Here is an 18,051-nt window from a genome sequence, read left to right on the forward strand (position 1 = left end):
ATGTGGCACTGTAGACAAATGTGGCACTGTAGACAATGTGGCACTGTAGACAAATGTGGCACTGTAGACAATGTGGCACTGTAGACAATGTGGCACTGTAGACAATGTGGCACTGTAGACAAATGTGGCACTGTAGACAATGTGGCACTGTAGACAAATGTGGCACTGTAGACAAATGTGGCACTGTAGACAATGTGGCACTGTAGACAAATGTGGCACTGTAGACAAATGTGGCACTGTAGACAAATGTGGCACTGTAGACAAATGTGGCACTGTAGACAAATGTGGCACTGTAGACAAATGTGGCACTGTAGACAAATGTGGCACTGTAGACAAATGTGGCACTGTAGACAAATGTGGCACTGTAGACAAATGTGGCACTGTAGACAAATGTGGCACTGTAGACAAATGTGGCACTGTAGACAAATGTGGCACTGTAGACAAATGTGGCACTGTAGACAAATGTGGCACTGTAGACAAATGTGCCACTGTAGACAAATGTGGCACTGTAGACAATGTGGCACTGTAGACAAATGTGGCACTGTAGACAAATGTGGCACTGTAGACAAATGTGGCACTGTAGACAAATGTGTGCCTTTCCAAATCATGTCCAATCAATTGAATTTACCACAGGTGGACTCCAATCAAGTTGAAGAAACATCTCAAGGATGAGCAATGGAAACAGGATGCACACTTTCGAGTCACATAGCAAAGGGTCTGAATACTTAAATAAAAACATGTATTTTGAATACATACGCAAAAATGTCTACGAACTTTGTCATTATGGGCACTGTGTGTAGATTCATGATATTTTTTATTTATTTAATCCATTTTAGAATAAGGCTGTAACGTAACAAAATGTGGAAAAAGTCAAGTGGTCTGCACTATAATCTGATAACACCTGAGATTCTCTGGAGACAGTTACGTCATGTCTGAGAGAAAAGGAAATAGCTTTTTTTCAAACGGTACCACAATTGCTAACAATCTCCTGAATCCTTATCTATTGGACGCTTTCCAGTCACTTTCAGTTGCTGAAATCTTATCTGAGATATGAAGATACACTTTCATAACAAATACCTGTGTTATTTCCCATCATTCCTCACAATTCTTTTTTTTTAAAGTGCTGTTTTAACCTACAAAACAAACAGAATACATCTATGTATTAGGTGACCCTTACATTTTGTGAATGATAGTGATTTTTCAAGAAAAGTAATAATTAAAATATTAAAATATAACTTTCTAAGCCAAATACACTTTAAGTGATAGTTCACCCAAATTAGAAATGACATATTGGTTTCCTTTCCCTGCCAGCAGTCTATGGACATAAGTATAACAGCAATACATGCTTTGGATTTTGCTTTGCAGGTTGGCATTTATTGTCAGGAATCTTGCCCTGGAGGCAGCTCTGCAGAATGGTCACTAGCACAGCGACAAAGTCATAAAATCTGATTTTAAACCTAACCCTAACCTTAACCACACTGCTAACCCTAATGTCTAACCTTATATTTTGTTTTCATGAATTTTTATGATATAGCCAATTTTGACTTAGCAGCTTGCCCATATAGTGAAAAATTGCTCAGTTCTTTCTTCAGGGCAAGATTCATGACAATAAATGTCAACCTGCTTTTGCTTTGAATGTTTTGGAAGCATATTGGTTTCCTTACTCATTCCACGGTCCTGTGTAGATTGTCAGACAAGCGTGATTGACTCTAAGAGAATTGCTTATAGAAGCGACACAGTATGTGCAGTCAATATGGGGTTTCAGGTTTTGAAGTTCAGTGTTCCACAGTTGGCACTTTTAAGGTTAAGATATCTGACAACCTTTGGGGACAAGAAAATTGATGTTTGTTTTTCAAAGTATAGGCAGTCCTAGGGCTCGATTCAATCCATACAGCTGAAGATAAGCGCTGTAGTGCGATTGAAATGTAAAGGTAATTACCGATTGAGACGACATGTAGCGTTTATCGTGAATGCAGTCTCCGTGAACGCAGGAACATTAAATGAAATGTATATCGCTCTTCAGCGCAGATCTTCAGCGCTGCATACTGAATCTAGCCCTCAGCTTTTTGTGAATGTAATAAATATCTTCAGCTCCCAAGATAAATGCATGCAGTCACTTCTTCATAAGCACTTGCTTGGATATGTTCAGCAGAGCATTGGAAACACTGCCAATACTCTGATGGAAAAGGTGTTGTATTACAGGGTAGCTTACATTAGAATATTTAGCTATACATGAAGAGTGGTGCAGTTGCTGAATTCCCTGGACTGCAGTATATTATGGACATTTCATAGTTTGGTAGAACCACTAACCTATCATAAAAGCATGATAATGATGTGTGTGACACAAATAAGCAAGTCTTCTCATACATTCAGGATTCCATACATTCAGGATTCCATACATTCAGGATTCATGCCTTGATTCAGAATTCAAAAGCAGCAAAAGAACATCATGAAGATACTGATGGGTGCACCCTTCCCTTTATTTCACAGTACTTTGTCTGAAAGCAGGTAACATAGTATTAAGAAATGAAATAAAAACACTTTATTGTGCTCTTGTTTGTTTCTGGTGTACTTAAACAACAGCTTTTCACTGTTTTTTCCACCGGTTTCCCAACAATTCTAGCTTTTATGAGCCACAGAAGTGCTACAATATGCAATATAAAAACATGTAGCTTACTTGCTAATTTATCTATAAATCTGACAGCTCTTGGAATCTATTGAAATGCATTTAGAAAAATTACATCAAATAAGGACTTGTCAACAATATCAACACTGAAAGAAAAATAAAGAAAATTACAGTCACACACATATCCCAGAAATTTAAGGCGGTTGAAATAAGAACTCAGACAGCCAAGTTACCTCTTGTATCCACTCAAAAATAGTGTATAGATAATATACAAATCCAGCGGCAGAAGTTTAGTTCAGGCATTCATGGGATATTATTTCATAGTTAACCTAGGCATGTGGATATACCTCTGATAGGTGACTTCTAATTTACAAAAGTGTCATAACAGCCACACAGTATAGGAAAATATCCTTCAACAAGAGCTTTCAGTGAAACCAACAACTTTGCTGTTTTTTTACTTTGTTGGCTGAGACAAATATAAAATATGATAAGTTATGGGAAATATATGAATTGAAAAACCAAGTAGAGACAAAGGAAACTCAAGATTATGGTTGTAAATAGCAAAAAATTGCTCCGAAATCAAATTAAAAAGCTGCCACATACAGATGTCATCATCTATATTGTACATTCATCCATCGGGCTATAGGACAGATATTCCAGTAGAGAATGTGAACTGCATTCGCAGCATTCTGCCTAAACAACAGGTGGGAAACTAAAGTTGCCTTCTGTGGAAAATATTGGTAATATAAAGGTGAATTACACTTTCAACAAAACTAACTCTTAAAATGTTTTGGCTCTTTGAAACACAGGAGAACATATTCAAATTAAATGCATATGGAACCTGATTTACTATGTTCACACATCTAAGACCAGTGTTTCCCAACCCCCAACTGTACATATTTTTGTTGTAGCCCCAGACAACCACACCTGATTCTACTTATCAACTAATCGTCAAGCCCTTGACCAAGTTGAATCAGGGGTTTTTGTGCTTGGGCTACAACTCAAATGTGTGCTGTTGGGGGTACTTGAGGACCGGAGTTGGGAAACACTTTCTTAGACCATGCAGAAAGAAAATGTAAACACTTCAGCTTTTTCTACTTTGGTTCTAAAGATATGACTAATGGCTTACGATGCCGATGCCTAAGACAGACCATCAGCATCAGAATAATACAATGAACTGTCTTATGTGGAATATTACATTTAGAAAACTCCAGCCTTTTAATATTGTGCAGTTTGTTTAGTGGCCTCTAAAATGTATTATGTGAAAGTGCTGCAAATAGGGGAAGGGAAAGTTAAGTGGTCTGGGTAAGATAATACCAATTATCTGACCAGTGTAATGTTTATCAGTTAGGACATGGAAATCATTAGAAAACAAATAATGAGCTGTCTTTGAAATCCATGGGCTAAACCTGAATCAAACATCATTTTTTTAAATCTTATTAACAGCAAACATTGCAGATATAGAAACTGTATCAGTACATAGTTCCATTGTAGAATTAAATATATGTGAGGAGAAAAAAATGTTCTTTTTCGTATGATTGTTCAGTAGTTCTTGAAGAAAAAATATTGAGGTTTCAGTAGACATGTTTTTCAATATTTGTTACAGTATTTTCTCAAAGTACACAACAGGAAATCCACTGTCACAGGACTTGGCCATGCGATACCCAAATACCTATAATCCATTGCAACATATAATATGTATATTCTTAATTTGCAATATGTTTTCTTCTTGAAACGTTAGATTACAGTTTATTCCCATAAATTCCATACATAATGTGACAAATTTAAGATGGTCATTTCCAAGAAGGTCATTCCCAAGGTTCTTTTCCTATTTTACTCACAGTCAAAATATGTTGCTATATATACGTTTAAGTAGTTGATCGCAATATGGAAGTATCCATCCAATCAATAGTGAGTTTCACATATAAGGTTTCTGTGTCATTTCTGAAAGTTGTGGTCCAGTAGAAAATACTTGGAGAGATTAAGATTTCTGTTGAGCAGATACACCTTTCCAGTAGTCTAAAATGTCATGCAGGTCTTCATCCTTGGCAAACTGCACTTTTTTACGTAACGCATGCCCTGCAGCCATGTACTCGTCCTCGTCTTTGTGCCGTTTGCCGCGGAGTTTGAAGCGCTCCCAGATAGTGTGATGTGGTTTGCAGTAGTACTCAGGACTGGAGGAGTAGCTGAGGTTATGGTACTGAGGTGAAAGCGGAGAGTACGCCATGTCTCTGGGACGGGGCCGAGTTAGGGGCTCCAGGATGGAGGGCTTGTGGCTTCCGGGCCCTTCCAGCTCCTCGATCTGCAGCTGGTGGCTGTCGGGATAGGAGTGCCGGTGCTCATTGTACTGCCTGATCTTCTCCGCCTCTGCCCTAAGGATGGCAGCGGCTGGCGTTACAGTGAGGATGGTCTCACCCGTTGGCGAGGTCTTCTCTATGTACTTGGACTCTGAGCGGTAAGGCCTTGGGCTCCGCATTGGACCTCCAGTGGCAGTACTGGGCCGCTTTGGCGGGACATCTGAGCTGTGGTGCCTCTGTAACGAGTGGTGGTAGCTGTCCTTATACACCGGGGACAGGAAGCCAGACTTGCTCTGCGGCTGCTCTGATATTAGGACCAGCTGGGGCTCCTGGGTGGACACAGCTCCTGATTTCACCCCTTGAAAAGATGTGGATTCTGACTTCAGAGCATCGATGCAGTTGTTAATGATCTGATTGACCTTATCCACCTCTTTTGCAATGGTTGAAATCTCGGCCACTGACCCTTGGCTGTTCCCAGGCATGGACATCCCAGGCATGGACATCTCACACTCTCTGCGTTCATGGTGGTCCCCGGTTCCTCGCACCTCTATGTAACTTCCCTTGGCCATTTTAGGCGTGTCATCTCTTATCTCCTGCAGTTTGTACTGCTCCATTTCACTACCAGATGGTAGGTATGGCATGCGGGACATACTCTCCCCACCCATCATTTGCTTCTGTGACATCCTGGAAATGGTTCCCCCTTCGAGCTCTTGTCCATATTTTAGTTCAATTATACTTTTCTTTAGGCTGCCTGCCTTTTTGTGCTTTTCATCTTGCTGACGTTTTTTACGCAAGCAATAGTAGACCACCCCTAGGACAATCACCATACTAAAGAGACAACCTAGGATGGTCATAATGTAGTGGGTAGCTGTTGCATGGTTTTGTGATCTCTCTTTCCCATTCCAGGGTCCTGTGGAGACTGCCAGACAAGTATGATTGAATCTAAGATTATTCTTTATAGAAGCGACACAGTACGTGTATTCAGTATGGGGTTTCAGGTTTTTAAGTTCAATGTCCTCATTCTGAATTTTGAGGTTTTGAATATCAGTGAAAAAACTGTTATTGTAGAGAACCAGGCTGTACATCTTCTTGAAGGGATGGGGGATCTGAACAGTGATGGTGGCGCTTGTTTTAGAGACTTGCTTGAGCTTCATACTGGGTTTTATATCCACATTAATCACCGTTGGGTTGATACTCATACTCTCATCTGGCTCAGTTCCAGAGGGACAGTCCTCCAGCCCACAGGGAGTGTAGTCTGGTGGGAGTGTGGTGGTCTCAGGAGGCACAGGTATGTACGGCGTCACATAGTCGTCTGTACACACAGTGGAGAGCATATGGAGGGCATTCCGAAAAGTCGGATTGTTAGGGTTCTGGCTGAGCAGACTGTAGCCAGAGACACCTGATGGGGAGTCACAGACCATCCGTTCATTTGTCCTGTTGGGGAATGCAGAGAGCCACTTCACAAAGCCAAGTAGTTCACAGGAACAGTTGAAAGGGTTGGTGTAAAGCTCACAGGTAGTCAGTTTAGTCAGGCTGGTAAACGTGGTCCCATCTAGTTGCTGGATACGGTTCATGGAGAGGTCGATGTTTTCCAGGCTATAGCACTCCAAAAAGGCATTGGGTGTCACAGTCTCAATCAGATTGGCCTGGAGGTAGAGGTACTGCAGCTTGCCCAAACCCCTGAGGATGCCCTCAGTAAGGTTACGGAGTTTGTTGAAGCCTAACTGAAGGACCTGTAAGTTGAACTGGGCAGAAAAGGCCCCGTCATCTATGTAGTTGATCTCGTTCTTGGTCAGGTTTAGGTAGGTCAGGTTGGCGAAGCGGCTGAGGGCAGAGAAATGGATACTTTTGATCTTGTTTTCATTGAGCCGAAGGTCCACAATGGTGCTGTTGATATGCGTGGGGATTGCCTCGTATGGAGGCTGGTTTTGGCTGCAGATGGCCAGCCACACAAAACCCTTCTCGCCTTCGATGAGCCAGCAGTCCCCATTGACTCTGCCTATATGGGTCAAATATACTATGGCCACAGACCAGAAAAAGGCACTCATTACCATAGCTCCACCGCAGGCCATTGGTGCTCCTCTTGATGTCATGGGCAGGGCCAAAAAGCTCTAAGACGGGAACACCACTGTGGTTTCTAAAGATGCTGAACTGAACTCTTTGTAATCTAGCTGGACTTTCAAGTGTTCTCCTCTGGGAGGACAATCAATATATTGGCCTTGTGTCCAGGGAAGGATAATTCGGTCCCAATGTTCCAGCCATTTACAAAAAGATGTTGGGCATGTGCATTTAGACCAGCATCCATCCAATGACTTTAGCCTGGAATGAAGTTCTAGAGATGGTTCGCTGAGATTCAGTATTTCACCACCTCAGATTGTCTTGTGCTTATTTCCCCAGGGATAACATCGTTGATCGGTCTCATCCTATTGTTTCTTCCTCTGTCTTTCTTGCTGTGTCACATTCATGGGCTCAGAGGAACTCCCTGTGAAGAAAAGAGAAGCAGGCACACGTTAGGGGAATCAATAACTGCTTGAATGTGAGGTTTTCAATTTGAATATAACCACATTTACACCACAAAATGTAAAAAGTATATATTCTTTTGACCAGAAATATTCAGAATACATGACATGTTGCACAAATAGAATTATATTTCTCCTCTATAGACCATGTGTAGCAGTCAAACAACATGGTACCCAATCTGTATTTTATATTCTACATCCTGTTAATCTGTCATGTATACTGCACATATCAAATCAAATCAAAGTTTATTTGTCACGTGCGCCGAATACAACAGGTGTAGTAGACCTTACAGTGAAATGCTTACTTACAGGCTCTAACCAATAGTGCAACAATTGGTGAACAATAGGTAGGTAAAGAAATAAAAACAACAGTAAAAAGACAGTGAAAAATAACATTACGGATCCAAATAATCAAGACACATTTTCGTTTTGCACGTTAAGTAAAAATAGCAAATATCATTTTAACGGCAAAATAGGATTCATGTGTATGCTTCCTCTTTCATCGCCATCCAATTATTTCGTACACAATTTCAGAGGTGCTTTGCGTTCCCTGTGGCATATTGCTATTAAAGGAAACCTTTGGCCAATTACCACTTGACAGGTCGGGGAAAGCAGGGTCCCTATTCTCACATCATTAACCTGTGGACTGTCAAACAGAACTGAGTCCAACTAATGTTTAGATGCAGCATGGAATTCATTAATTACTCTGCACCATACTGAAATGTTCCTTTGAAACGGTCTTCTCAAGAACCTTATAGAACCAGGAACTCGGGAACCTTATAGAACCTTACAGAAATAGAACTTAATGTCTTTCAGTGTCATGGATGTATCTCTTAAACATCTTACGGTAACTACTGCGGATACAAACCGTGAACCAAAAATAGCAAACTGTTCATTGTCAATTTAACCCTGTCAGCTCCCCTGGGAAATTGCAGTGTTCCATTGGGTCTGGTTAAATCATTTGACCCAATCAATTTGATCAAAAAAAGACACAGCACACAGACAGTCCAAACAGCCCAAGGTTTCCGAACAAAGTTGATAGCTGCAGGAGGAAACCTTGGAGCCTATAGATGCTGTTTTTATGGAGAGGTATTAATGAATTATTAGTCATAAACAGCAGGTGACCTCAGCATGGGAGGTGCCGAGAGGAAGGAAAGTCAAATGTTTAAGTATATGAGTCATTCTCGTAATAGTCTTAGGTATTAACTTGCACCACGGTCGACCAGCACAGCCGTGGTCATAATCAGCAGCAGTGGCCAGCGAGGAACACGTCTTCAGCGTGGAACACACGTGGCCAGCGAGGAACACGTCTTCAGCGAGGAACACACGTGGCCAGCGAGGAACACGTCTTCAGCGAGGAACACACGTGGCCAGCGAGGAACACGTCTTCAGCGAGGAACACACGTGGCCAGCGAGGAACACGTCTTCAGCGAGGAACACACGTGGCCAGCGAGGAACACGGAGACACTTCACATCTTCCTGGAACAATACTTTTGTGTTTGGACTATGAATTGCATACACTAGTTCCATTCAAAGAACTACCTTATAACTTTGCTATTCCCACCATACTAAATCGTGATTATTTTTTTCCATTTCTTAACGGATTTCATTGTGCTGAATTTTTTTTTTAAATGATGGGATAGGCTACTGCACGTGCCAATTACGATATTGATTTATATGTTATGACTGCATGCCAAATATAAAAGTATTTGTTCTGCTTTTTGAGAATAAGAACTGAGGCTGCAAAATGCTTATGGAGGAATGAAAAGGATTTACTGCATGCCAGACATTTCTGAGTGAGAGGGGAAACATTTCATCTGCATTCACTAATGTCTAGTCAATACATCTTGCTGACCCAAGGGCTACAGTATACTTCATTGTCAGTGGCACCTAGTATTGCTTTTTATCCAAACCTGAGCCACTTAACTAGCTTTCAAATCAGATTGGACTCAGTCAGATATTCATTTTTCATTGTTAAAATTCAATATGATGGCAAACATAGCCACAGAAGAAACGCTCACCACCAAGGCAGGGGTCTCGGCTCAGAGCGATTGGGTCTCGGCTCAGAGCGATCGGGTCTCGGCTCAGAGCGATGAATTACACGTTCTCTTCTCCGGTCCACTTAAAGCAGCCCAGACATCTCAGAGGGAGATATTTGTTTGGACCTCACAGAGATGTGTAGGCTACTGTACAGAACAACACCCGGTATCTCGTCTGCCATGCTTACTGCTGTCACACTTGTATATTTCTAAGAACAATGAGAATCAAGAAGACAAGCAACCTCCAACCTGCAAAGACAGAGAGGGATTTGTGTATATTCATAATTTAACAAAGCCAATGAGAGATGTTTCAATTGTGAAAATCATGTTTATGAGGAGAAGTCATTTCTTTTTCATGTTATACATATTAAGACCTGGAAGGATTCCTACTGTAGATAACGTTGTTGTTTTTTTTAAGAAAGCAAATCAAATTTTTATCCAATCGAATACAATATATTAGAAATGCAAGTCACTGTTCGAGAAATGGTACTTGTGGACTTCCCTTAAGTAACATCAAATGTTCAACTCTTCTAGATCCGGTGACTGTGTTATTACAGCCATTAATTCGTTGCGAATGGTGTGGGAGTGACTGACCATGAAAGTGGGCTGGAAACTCAAGTGATGGATAGGTTAATCATAGAGGACAGCAGTTGAATACTTTAAACCCAGAGGTATGTGGTGTGCGCCCTCATCACTGGCCTCTCTTAGCCCTCTGATGCAGCTGCTGACACAGGCCAGGAAGTGGATGTGTTGCCTTGTGGGAGGCCACAGAGGGTGAGAAGAAAGGTGTCCCTAGGTGGTAGAGGACACGGGCCTTTACATAAAGGGGACAATCATGTTGCTACAACAGGATAATTGTGACAGTTAAGTGCAGAGGGAATACACCTCAAATTGGAACCGTGGACGTAAGGTCATTCCAGCAGTCTGTTGACCTTTCGTGTGGTCTGCCCACCGCGCTCCAATTAGGCCTAAACAAATGTTGTGTTGCCATCTAGCATTGCTATCATAAATGAGGAAGTGAGCATATGTTTTCAGGAAGTCAAAATAACAAACAGCCATACCATGATCTCTAGGGCACAATACGGAACAGTTCATATTCAAAAACAAAACTGTCCGCAATCCACGAACTAAAGGACAATATGAATACAATTTCCATTGTTTAGTATCCTCTTACCACACAGTGTACATGATGCTGGCTTGATTCTAATGGGAATCACTGATAATAGAGGAAGTATGTCCATTGTTCAACATAAACCTATTCAGGACTACACTGGTCAGCGTGTTTGCACATAAGTGCTGATTGGGACAGAAACAGGGTTGTTGAGGCTAAGATTCATCACTATGTAGTACTGACACAGTCATCAGTCAGTGGAAACCTTCCAGTGTTTTCATCTTCTCAATATGCTCTACCTTGAAAAGAACATTTGTTATATCCGTGCAATGATTAATTATACGCTTAGCACCTTTCATTCAAATCACTGCTGTAACTGAGTCAAGCTATGCATTTTCCATTTTGATTGAGATGTTTAAGCCTAACTGAAACAAAAGAGTGGAGCCATTCGTAGCGCTGCCTTGTGTGGGGGGAAAGCATACTGTGGCTATGGATGAGTTCTGACAGTAAATGTGTACCATTGGATCGGAGGGAGCAGTGCTGAAATAACCTACTGAGGGACTGTTTGTTTTGCTTGGATTTGTATGAGCCCCGAGGGAGAGATTACACACAAATCTAAAGCCCAGCTTTGTCTACTCGTGCCTGTGTTATGTGGGAATCGTAAACCCGATACATTTGAATACTAAATAAGGAAGCACACTGTAATACAGCACAGTAGCAAACTGGGTTGTCTCCCCTTCTCATATTTCTGCACCCTCACCATTCCCATACACAATCTGTCCCCATACATACCAAAGATCCCCCATTTTGGGTATGCGTTTTGTGGGGGACTTCGAAGCAGTGTTACAATAATTGACTTTGTTTCCATTGAGCTTGGGGATGTCTTGAGGCAGTAATATGCTGTGAGCTGCTCAACATAAAATGTTGGGTTTGACAGGTTTCTATAAGGCTGGGGCCGTGCCGGGCCCACTCACATCCCTGTGTTCCACTGCTGTATGACATGGTAACCAGAGGAGGCTGGTAGGAGGAGCTATAGGAGGATGGGCTTATTGTAAAGACTGGAATGGAATAAATCAAATCAAATTAAAGTGTATTTGTCACGTGCGCCGAATACGAAAGGTATAGACCTTACAGTGAAATGTTTACTTACATAAAAAACGAAGAAATAAAGAAATAAAAACAACAGTAAAAAGACAATGAAAAATAACAGTAGCGAGGCTATATACAGTAGTGGAACTGTATCAAACACAATAAACATGTGGAAACCGTTCCATTGACTCAATTCAATGGAACGTCCTCCTATAGCTCCTCCCACCAGGCTCCACTGATGGCCACACTTGATGTGGAGCTCTCTTTTAATATCTGTCCGTTAAAACTGGAGGATTTTGTTCGCACTGAAGAGGAGCCCATTGGCTGAAAAATGCATGTGGCCCAGATTTGAATCAAAAGCACATTAAGACAACATTTTTTGAGTAGATGGATGGCATCTGTCCAAAGTATTTAAGTGACATTTAGTTTAGTATACCTATTTCCCACTATATCATGGGCATGGTAAAGTGGGTGGAGTCACTCTATCAGCTGCTAACCTAGACATAGAACCAGGAAGTACATTGTGCACCTCCATGCACTGTGTGGAACGCTCTGCAAGGAAATGCCAAAAGACTACCACTACAAAAACCACCTACCACAAAAGTGCATTTACCAAGAGGCATTCAAATATAATCACTTTTAAACCCTCTGAAATAAAGAAGGTTCCCGTTTGGAAACCCAAACCAAATGTTCCATGAAATGAATATGAAAAGTATGGCTCCGGGAAATATCTGGCGAGGCTAAACTTTTTAAAGAGAAAATTGTCTCCTATCATTGTCCCCTCATTCTCTGACCTTTATCGTAAATACCGGCTGGCAGTGTCTGAGAGCCGTTCTGACCCGTCCTCAGCTCTCTCTTAGCATGGTGTTGTTGCGGGACCCCTTTAAGTGTTACATGGAAGTTGACGTTAAACCTGAAAAGACTCATTAATAATGCATAGAGGGGTTTGTTTGTCCACTGTGACTCACTCCAGTGGGCTCCGCATCAATTCCACCACCGCTACTGCGGTCCACAGCATAAATTACAACCCTGCTAGTTCGCCTCGTTAGAGTCACCCGCTGTTGCATATGAATGTTAGTGATTTAGTAAACTACCTTTTGCATAAACAAACCTCTCATCATACATTTAGGTTTAGTGTCTCCGAGTGCTTTAATGCCACCCTGGTGCCTATATGCTTAACCAACAAATACTGCAGTGCTCACTAATAAAAAGAGCTTGGAGATGGTGGGAAAAGAACAACCAACATTGGAATCCAGGTGGATGCATTAGTTTCACCTAAATCAAATCAAATGTTATTATTTGTCACATACACGTGTTCAGCAGACGTTATTGTGGGTGTAGCGAAATGCTTGTAAAACATGTCACATACTAACAATGAGCTTAAGGCAGTTAGGGCAGCATGGCATGTTCATCCTCAGAACAGCCTATTGGTCTATTTGCAGCCCTGGAATCTTTCCCCATTGGCAGCATCTTTATGGTCCAGTGGTAGTGTAGCCCTGAGGGCAGTAGGCCAGAACACCCAGGGCATCAGAGCCAAGCTCCTCTCCCAGTGGACACCCAGGCAGCCCAGGCAGCCATTCCCCAGTCTACTTGTTCCCATTGGGGCCCTGCTGCATACAGATTAATGATGGATTTTCTTGTCATCCCCTATGAAAAACTAATGACACCCTGATTCAATGGTCCTACATTAAGTTGTTGTAAATTCCCATTTGTTTTGCTTGCTCAGGGCACTTTCATATACTTACGTAGCCACACGTTTTTGCATTGAATATGTTATTGATGGATTTTATTTGAGAGAGATACTGTATTCTCCATTAGCAGTCAGCGTTGAGGAAAGATACTTCTTTCAAATTATGTTTAACTCAGAGTGTAGATGCTATTTGATCTTTGTTGTAAGTAGTTGCCTTCAAAGTGCCTACAATTAACATATTGGCACAATACATAGACCCAATGTTTACCATATGACAACTGACTTAACACCGTGTAACTGTGAGGCCAACTAGCGTTACTGTTTGATGTTAGGGGGCAGACAAGGGTGCTTCGGGAGCTGAGAGCTCATGCTACCTTGAAGGGGAAGTCTTTCAATGCACTGAATTCAAGTCTGTGATTGTGAGACAGGCTTCTACTCTCATATGTCGAGCCTCTGGGGTTCTCTCCTCCGCAGCGGCGAGCCTGGGCTTCAAGGCAAAGACATGACAGAATCTCCCATAAGCCTTGTGGATGAAACAGATACAGTAACAAGTGCAACTGTCTCCCAATGAGGTATACTGTATGTAAAGCTGTCATACTGTATCCTCTCTCTCTCTGTCTCTGTCTCTGTCTCTGTCTCTGTCTCTCCTTCTCTCTTGCTCTCTCGGAGGAAAACACACATTTGCAAATTGTATTAGAAAGCCTGTATTGGTCAGAAGGGCACAGCGAGACTGGATTCTCAGTTTAATCTGGTCATATCTGTACTGCTATATATAGTCATGTTATCTCTTTCTCATGTCTATGTGTCCAAGGCCTCACTCCCCCGTCTCTGCTGTTAGTCTTTATATCTTGCTCCGTCTTTCTCTATCGGATGGTGACGGTGCCTCAGTCCCCTGAGACCGTCCTCATCCCTCCCAATGACTGCCCTTTATTTGATGTCATTGAAAATGCATGCGCTTCTTGCTGGGAAAGAATGAAAAAGGTAAAGATGGGCGACCAGAAGTGGAGAATCAATTGAGCTGAAATGGAACTGCTTCTCTTGGGGGAGAAAAACATTGTGCTCACTGAGGTACTGAATTGCTTTGGAGAGAAAGGGAGGAGGTAGATGCATGCTTCAGCTATATCCAAGGATATTAAAGTCATGCATTAATTACTAAAAGGAATATTGCCTGGAATTGAATGGAATGTTCTCCCTAGCCCCCAATCCTGTTTGTTTGGAAATGCGCTTGCTTCCTTTGTGGCATCAATGGCATACTTTGTGGACATGCCAGGCCTCTTCAGAAAAAGGGCTTCGTACAGGAGCACAAACAGCTGCAAGGCACTGCACACTAATGAGTTTATATCTAACTTTACTTCCCTGATAAGTGAGGGGTATTGTGCCGCATCTCTGTGATTTGAATTGTTTTTCAGACAAAGCCCTTTTCTTTCCCCATAATAATTGGAATCGCCTCATATAAATTCAGCCAGGAAAAGCTTTCACAATGGTATTTATCTCAATGGAGGAGAATGAATGTCACCGCAGTGATCAAAAACGTGACGAAAACGAATAAAGGAAATACATAATGATAAAGTTGTGAATGTGGAGATGCACACAATTTCCAGGTTCGTGCTCTCAATGTGCTCTTCAGACGTTCTTTGAAACCACTTGAAATGCAGTACTCATGACCTTCTACAGCAGAGGCAGAAAAGGACGTGTAGCAAAAGCTATACCAGTTTTCTTAATGTTTTGCTAGATTGCTTTTCAGTGTTGTCACATACGGTATATCCTGTGGTGGTGTTGGGGGATGGTGGTTGTGGTGGAATGACACACTTGCACTATGTATGGACAGTGCACTACAAACCAGCCGACAACTTCAGCACGATGGACAGCAGCAAGGGAAAAAAGGTCAACCAATGCATAAAGACGTAGGATATTAATTTGAGTCCGTTTTCTACAGCAGGAACATAATCCTGCAGTAACAGGAAATGTGGATTATTATGTGGATTATAATTAACCTCAAATATACTACACGTTTTACATTTTCTGCATTGCAGGAACGTTCTCCTGCAACTGGGTGATCAAATTAAGATCTTGCATCTGTATGAAGTGCTGGAAGAAGGAAGTAAAGGCTGTGCTTACACAGGCAGCCTAATGCTGATTTTTTGCCCAATTGTTGGCAAAGAGCTGATCTGATTGGTCAAAAGACCAATTAGTAGAAAAAGATCATAATTGTGCTGCCTGTGTAAACACAGCCTTACACAACTCTTCCCCACAGGGGGAATCCTAAAGAGCAACATTTATCCTTTCGTCAGGATGAACTGTAGTATATGTAAATGTTGACCATTTGTGCGGAATCTATTTCCAATGCATATCTACTGGGAGAGCACTTTTTAAGTTGCTGAAAACAGCTCCACTTGCCCACCCAAATGAGGGTGAAACTGTGCTCACCCTTTTGCATGCCTGTTTCCATCTCCCCCAGCTAATTACTCTAAATAGCCAATTAGCCACATATATTAGCATTTCATACATCCACCTCAGTCATAAATCTAGCTTAAGTGTAGTGTATTTGGTCATTCTGAAGGTAGAACATTTGCTTAAATAGTGAATGATTGGGCTAATTAAGAGCTTGAGGGCCAAGGGTTGAGGCCAACTATGTAAGTCCAGACCTCGAGAATTAGAATTTGACACAAATGTTCTGTTCTACAACAGAGGCTATTTGGTATTCCTGACGATGTGATGCTTTGTAAAAACGTTAAATGACTCTTACTGCTCTGGCATCTCTTGTAAATTCCCAATACCACACTCAATTGTTCTTCAGTGGATCGAGTCCTTCAACAGGCTGATGACCTAGTACGATTCTCACCTTTCCAGGGATCAAGAAATCTCATTACAAAGCACAAACTCCATTCTGGATGGCCCTTTAAAAAAAGATGATACGCCATGGACAATGGCTTAGAATTACAGTGTGCACTGATGGAAACAGTAGCCTTAATGGAGAGAGCTTTTAGAGCTAAAGTCATATCCAAAGTGGAGTTATTGGGAACTGTGGTATGAAAGCACTTCGGACAGTTTGCTCAGTTGGTACTATGGGCAAAAAAAGAAAATATCATGGTCTGAAACTGTAGATCTAATATGCAAAACCTTCCTTCAACAACATTCATTGATTTGCTACATAAACAAACAAAAAAGTTATGGATTTGTCCCAACAATAATTGTGCATTATGCCACAGACTTGTATTGAGTAAACTTGTAGACAATTCAATTATACTAAGGCCTATTACAAACCGACAAACCAACCGAGGTATTGTCAGAATTGTCTTAACCAACAGCAGTAGAACAAATCCAATGAGAAAACAATTAGGTTGTAGACAGCCTGTATTTGTCATAAGAACAAGGAGAGCACAACCAACACTTACAGTTTAATTTAATTCCGTTCATGTAAGAGTAAGATACAACTTGGGATAATACCTGCAGGTTTTATTGCAATTTTCCAGACCATCAACTCACGTCTCTGGTCTTTGAGCTCACCAGCTGCTGGTGGGCAGGAGGATGTATGCCGACACCTCTTCTGCTGCTGACTCAAGACATGGCAGACCAAACTGGGATCTACTGTACAGCCTTACCTGGATAGTTCACCCAAATTACGAAATTACATATTGGTTTCCTTACGCTGTAAGCAGTCTTTGGACAAGGTTTGGCATCAACCCATGCTTTGGTTTAGTTTACCTGGCACTCTTTCCAACGTTTTAGCATTTGTGGCACAAATCCCATTCAAGTCATGGTACTGATAATATAATAATCTGTGACTTTGTTTAGCTTCACAGTCAATTTCGGTACTTTCGGGTGATTCGGACATGATGCGTGAAAAATGCTAATATCGGTACCATAACTTGAATGGGTTTTGAGCCAAAAATGCTAAAAGGTTAGCATTTAAAAATGGTACAAGGGAAATAAAAGCAAAGCATGGATTACTGTCATACCTTGTCCATAGACTGCTTACAGGGTAAGAAAACCGATGTGTCATTTTGTATTTTAAGTGAACTATCCCTTTAAGTGTGACGCTAGACGGAGCACATATTGTAAAGCCTGAGTGTTTGTATTGATATGTTCCATTTGCCTGCTGCACAGTCCTGCTGCTGTTGTCAGTACATGTTGTGTCATACTGTATATAGGGGCTGTCTGTGAGGTAAAATCAGTGCATAAAGTTAAACGTCTGCTAACTATGCGTGTACAGGAACAACGGCACTAATTCCCTCTTCTTGTCAATTACTTTGCTCTGCCAAAGCAGCTTTCTACCCCACCAATTAACCTTCTGAAACCGAGTGGAGTTCCTCAATCAAATTATGCCGTGGGAGAGAACCAGGGTTCTGAGTGACAGCGAACCCTGCCTCAGCACTCTCATTAAGAGGATATGAGCAGAATGATTCACTGTCTCCTCCCTTTTCTCCACTCAAGTCCATCAAATTACACATTAACATTTTTTTTATCCGTCCAGGAACCTGTGAGGTTACATGGCGTGTTTAGGGACAGAACACTGACACTGTGTGATATCCAGCTTGGCCAAAAACAAATGTCAGAGTGGCCAAAAACAGATTGGTGGGAGACAGAGAACACCTGGGGGCCTGAGCTTAAAGGTCATGAACAGTCAAAATCCTGTTTTTCATGAAATTGGATGATATTTGAGGGAAACGAGATCAAAAT

General features: G+C 41.6%; 1 protein-coding gene across 2 annotated transcripts in view; it reads right to left on the reverse strand.

The window, feature by feature from the left end:
* Positions 1 to 2,452: 2,452 nt before the first annotated feature.
* LOC112226029 (protein ELFN1-like) overlaps positions 2,453 to 18,051 on the reverse strand; it is a 91,050-nt gene continuing 75,451 nt past the window's right edge. For both annotated transcript variants that reach the window (XM_024390218.2, XM_024390219.2), the window contains exon 3: positions 2,453 to 7,405. In XM_024390218.2, coding sequence (XP_024245986.2) covers positions 4,608 to 7,016 — 2,409 coding nt within the window. In that variant the 5' untranslated portion in view covers positions 7,017 to 7,405 and the 3' untranslated portion in view covers positions 2,453 to 4,607. The remainder of the gene's footprint in view (positions 7,406 to 18,051) is intronic.

Source organism: Oncorhynchus tshawytscha, linkage group LG27, assembly GCF_018296145.1.
Source record: "Oncorhynchus tshawytscha isolate Ot180627B linkage group LG27, Otsh_v2.0, whole genome shotgun sequence".
NCBI classification, from domain to species: Eukaryota; Metazoa; Chordata; class Actinopteri; order Salmoniformes; family Salmonidae; genus Oncorhynchus; species Oncorhynchus tshawytscha.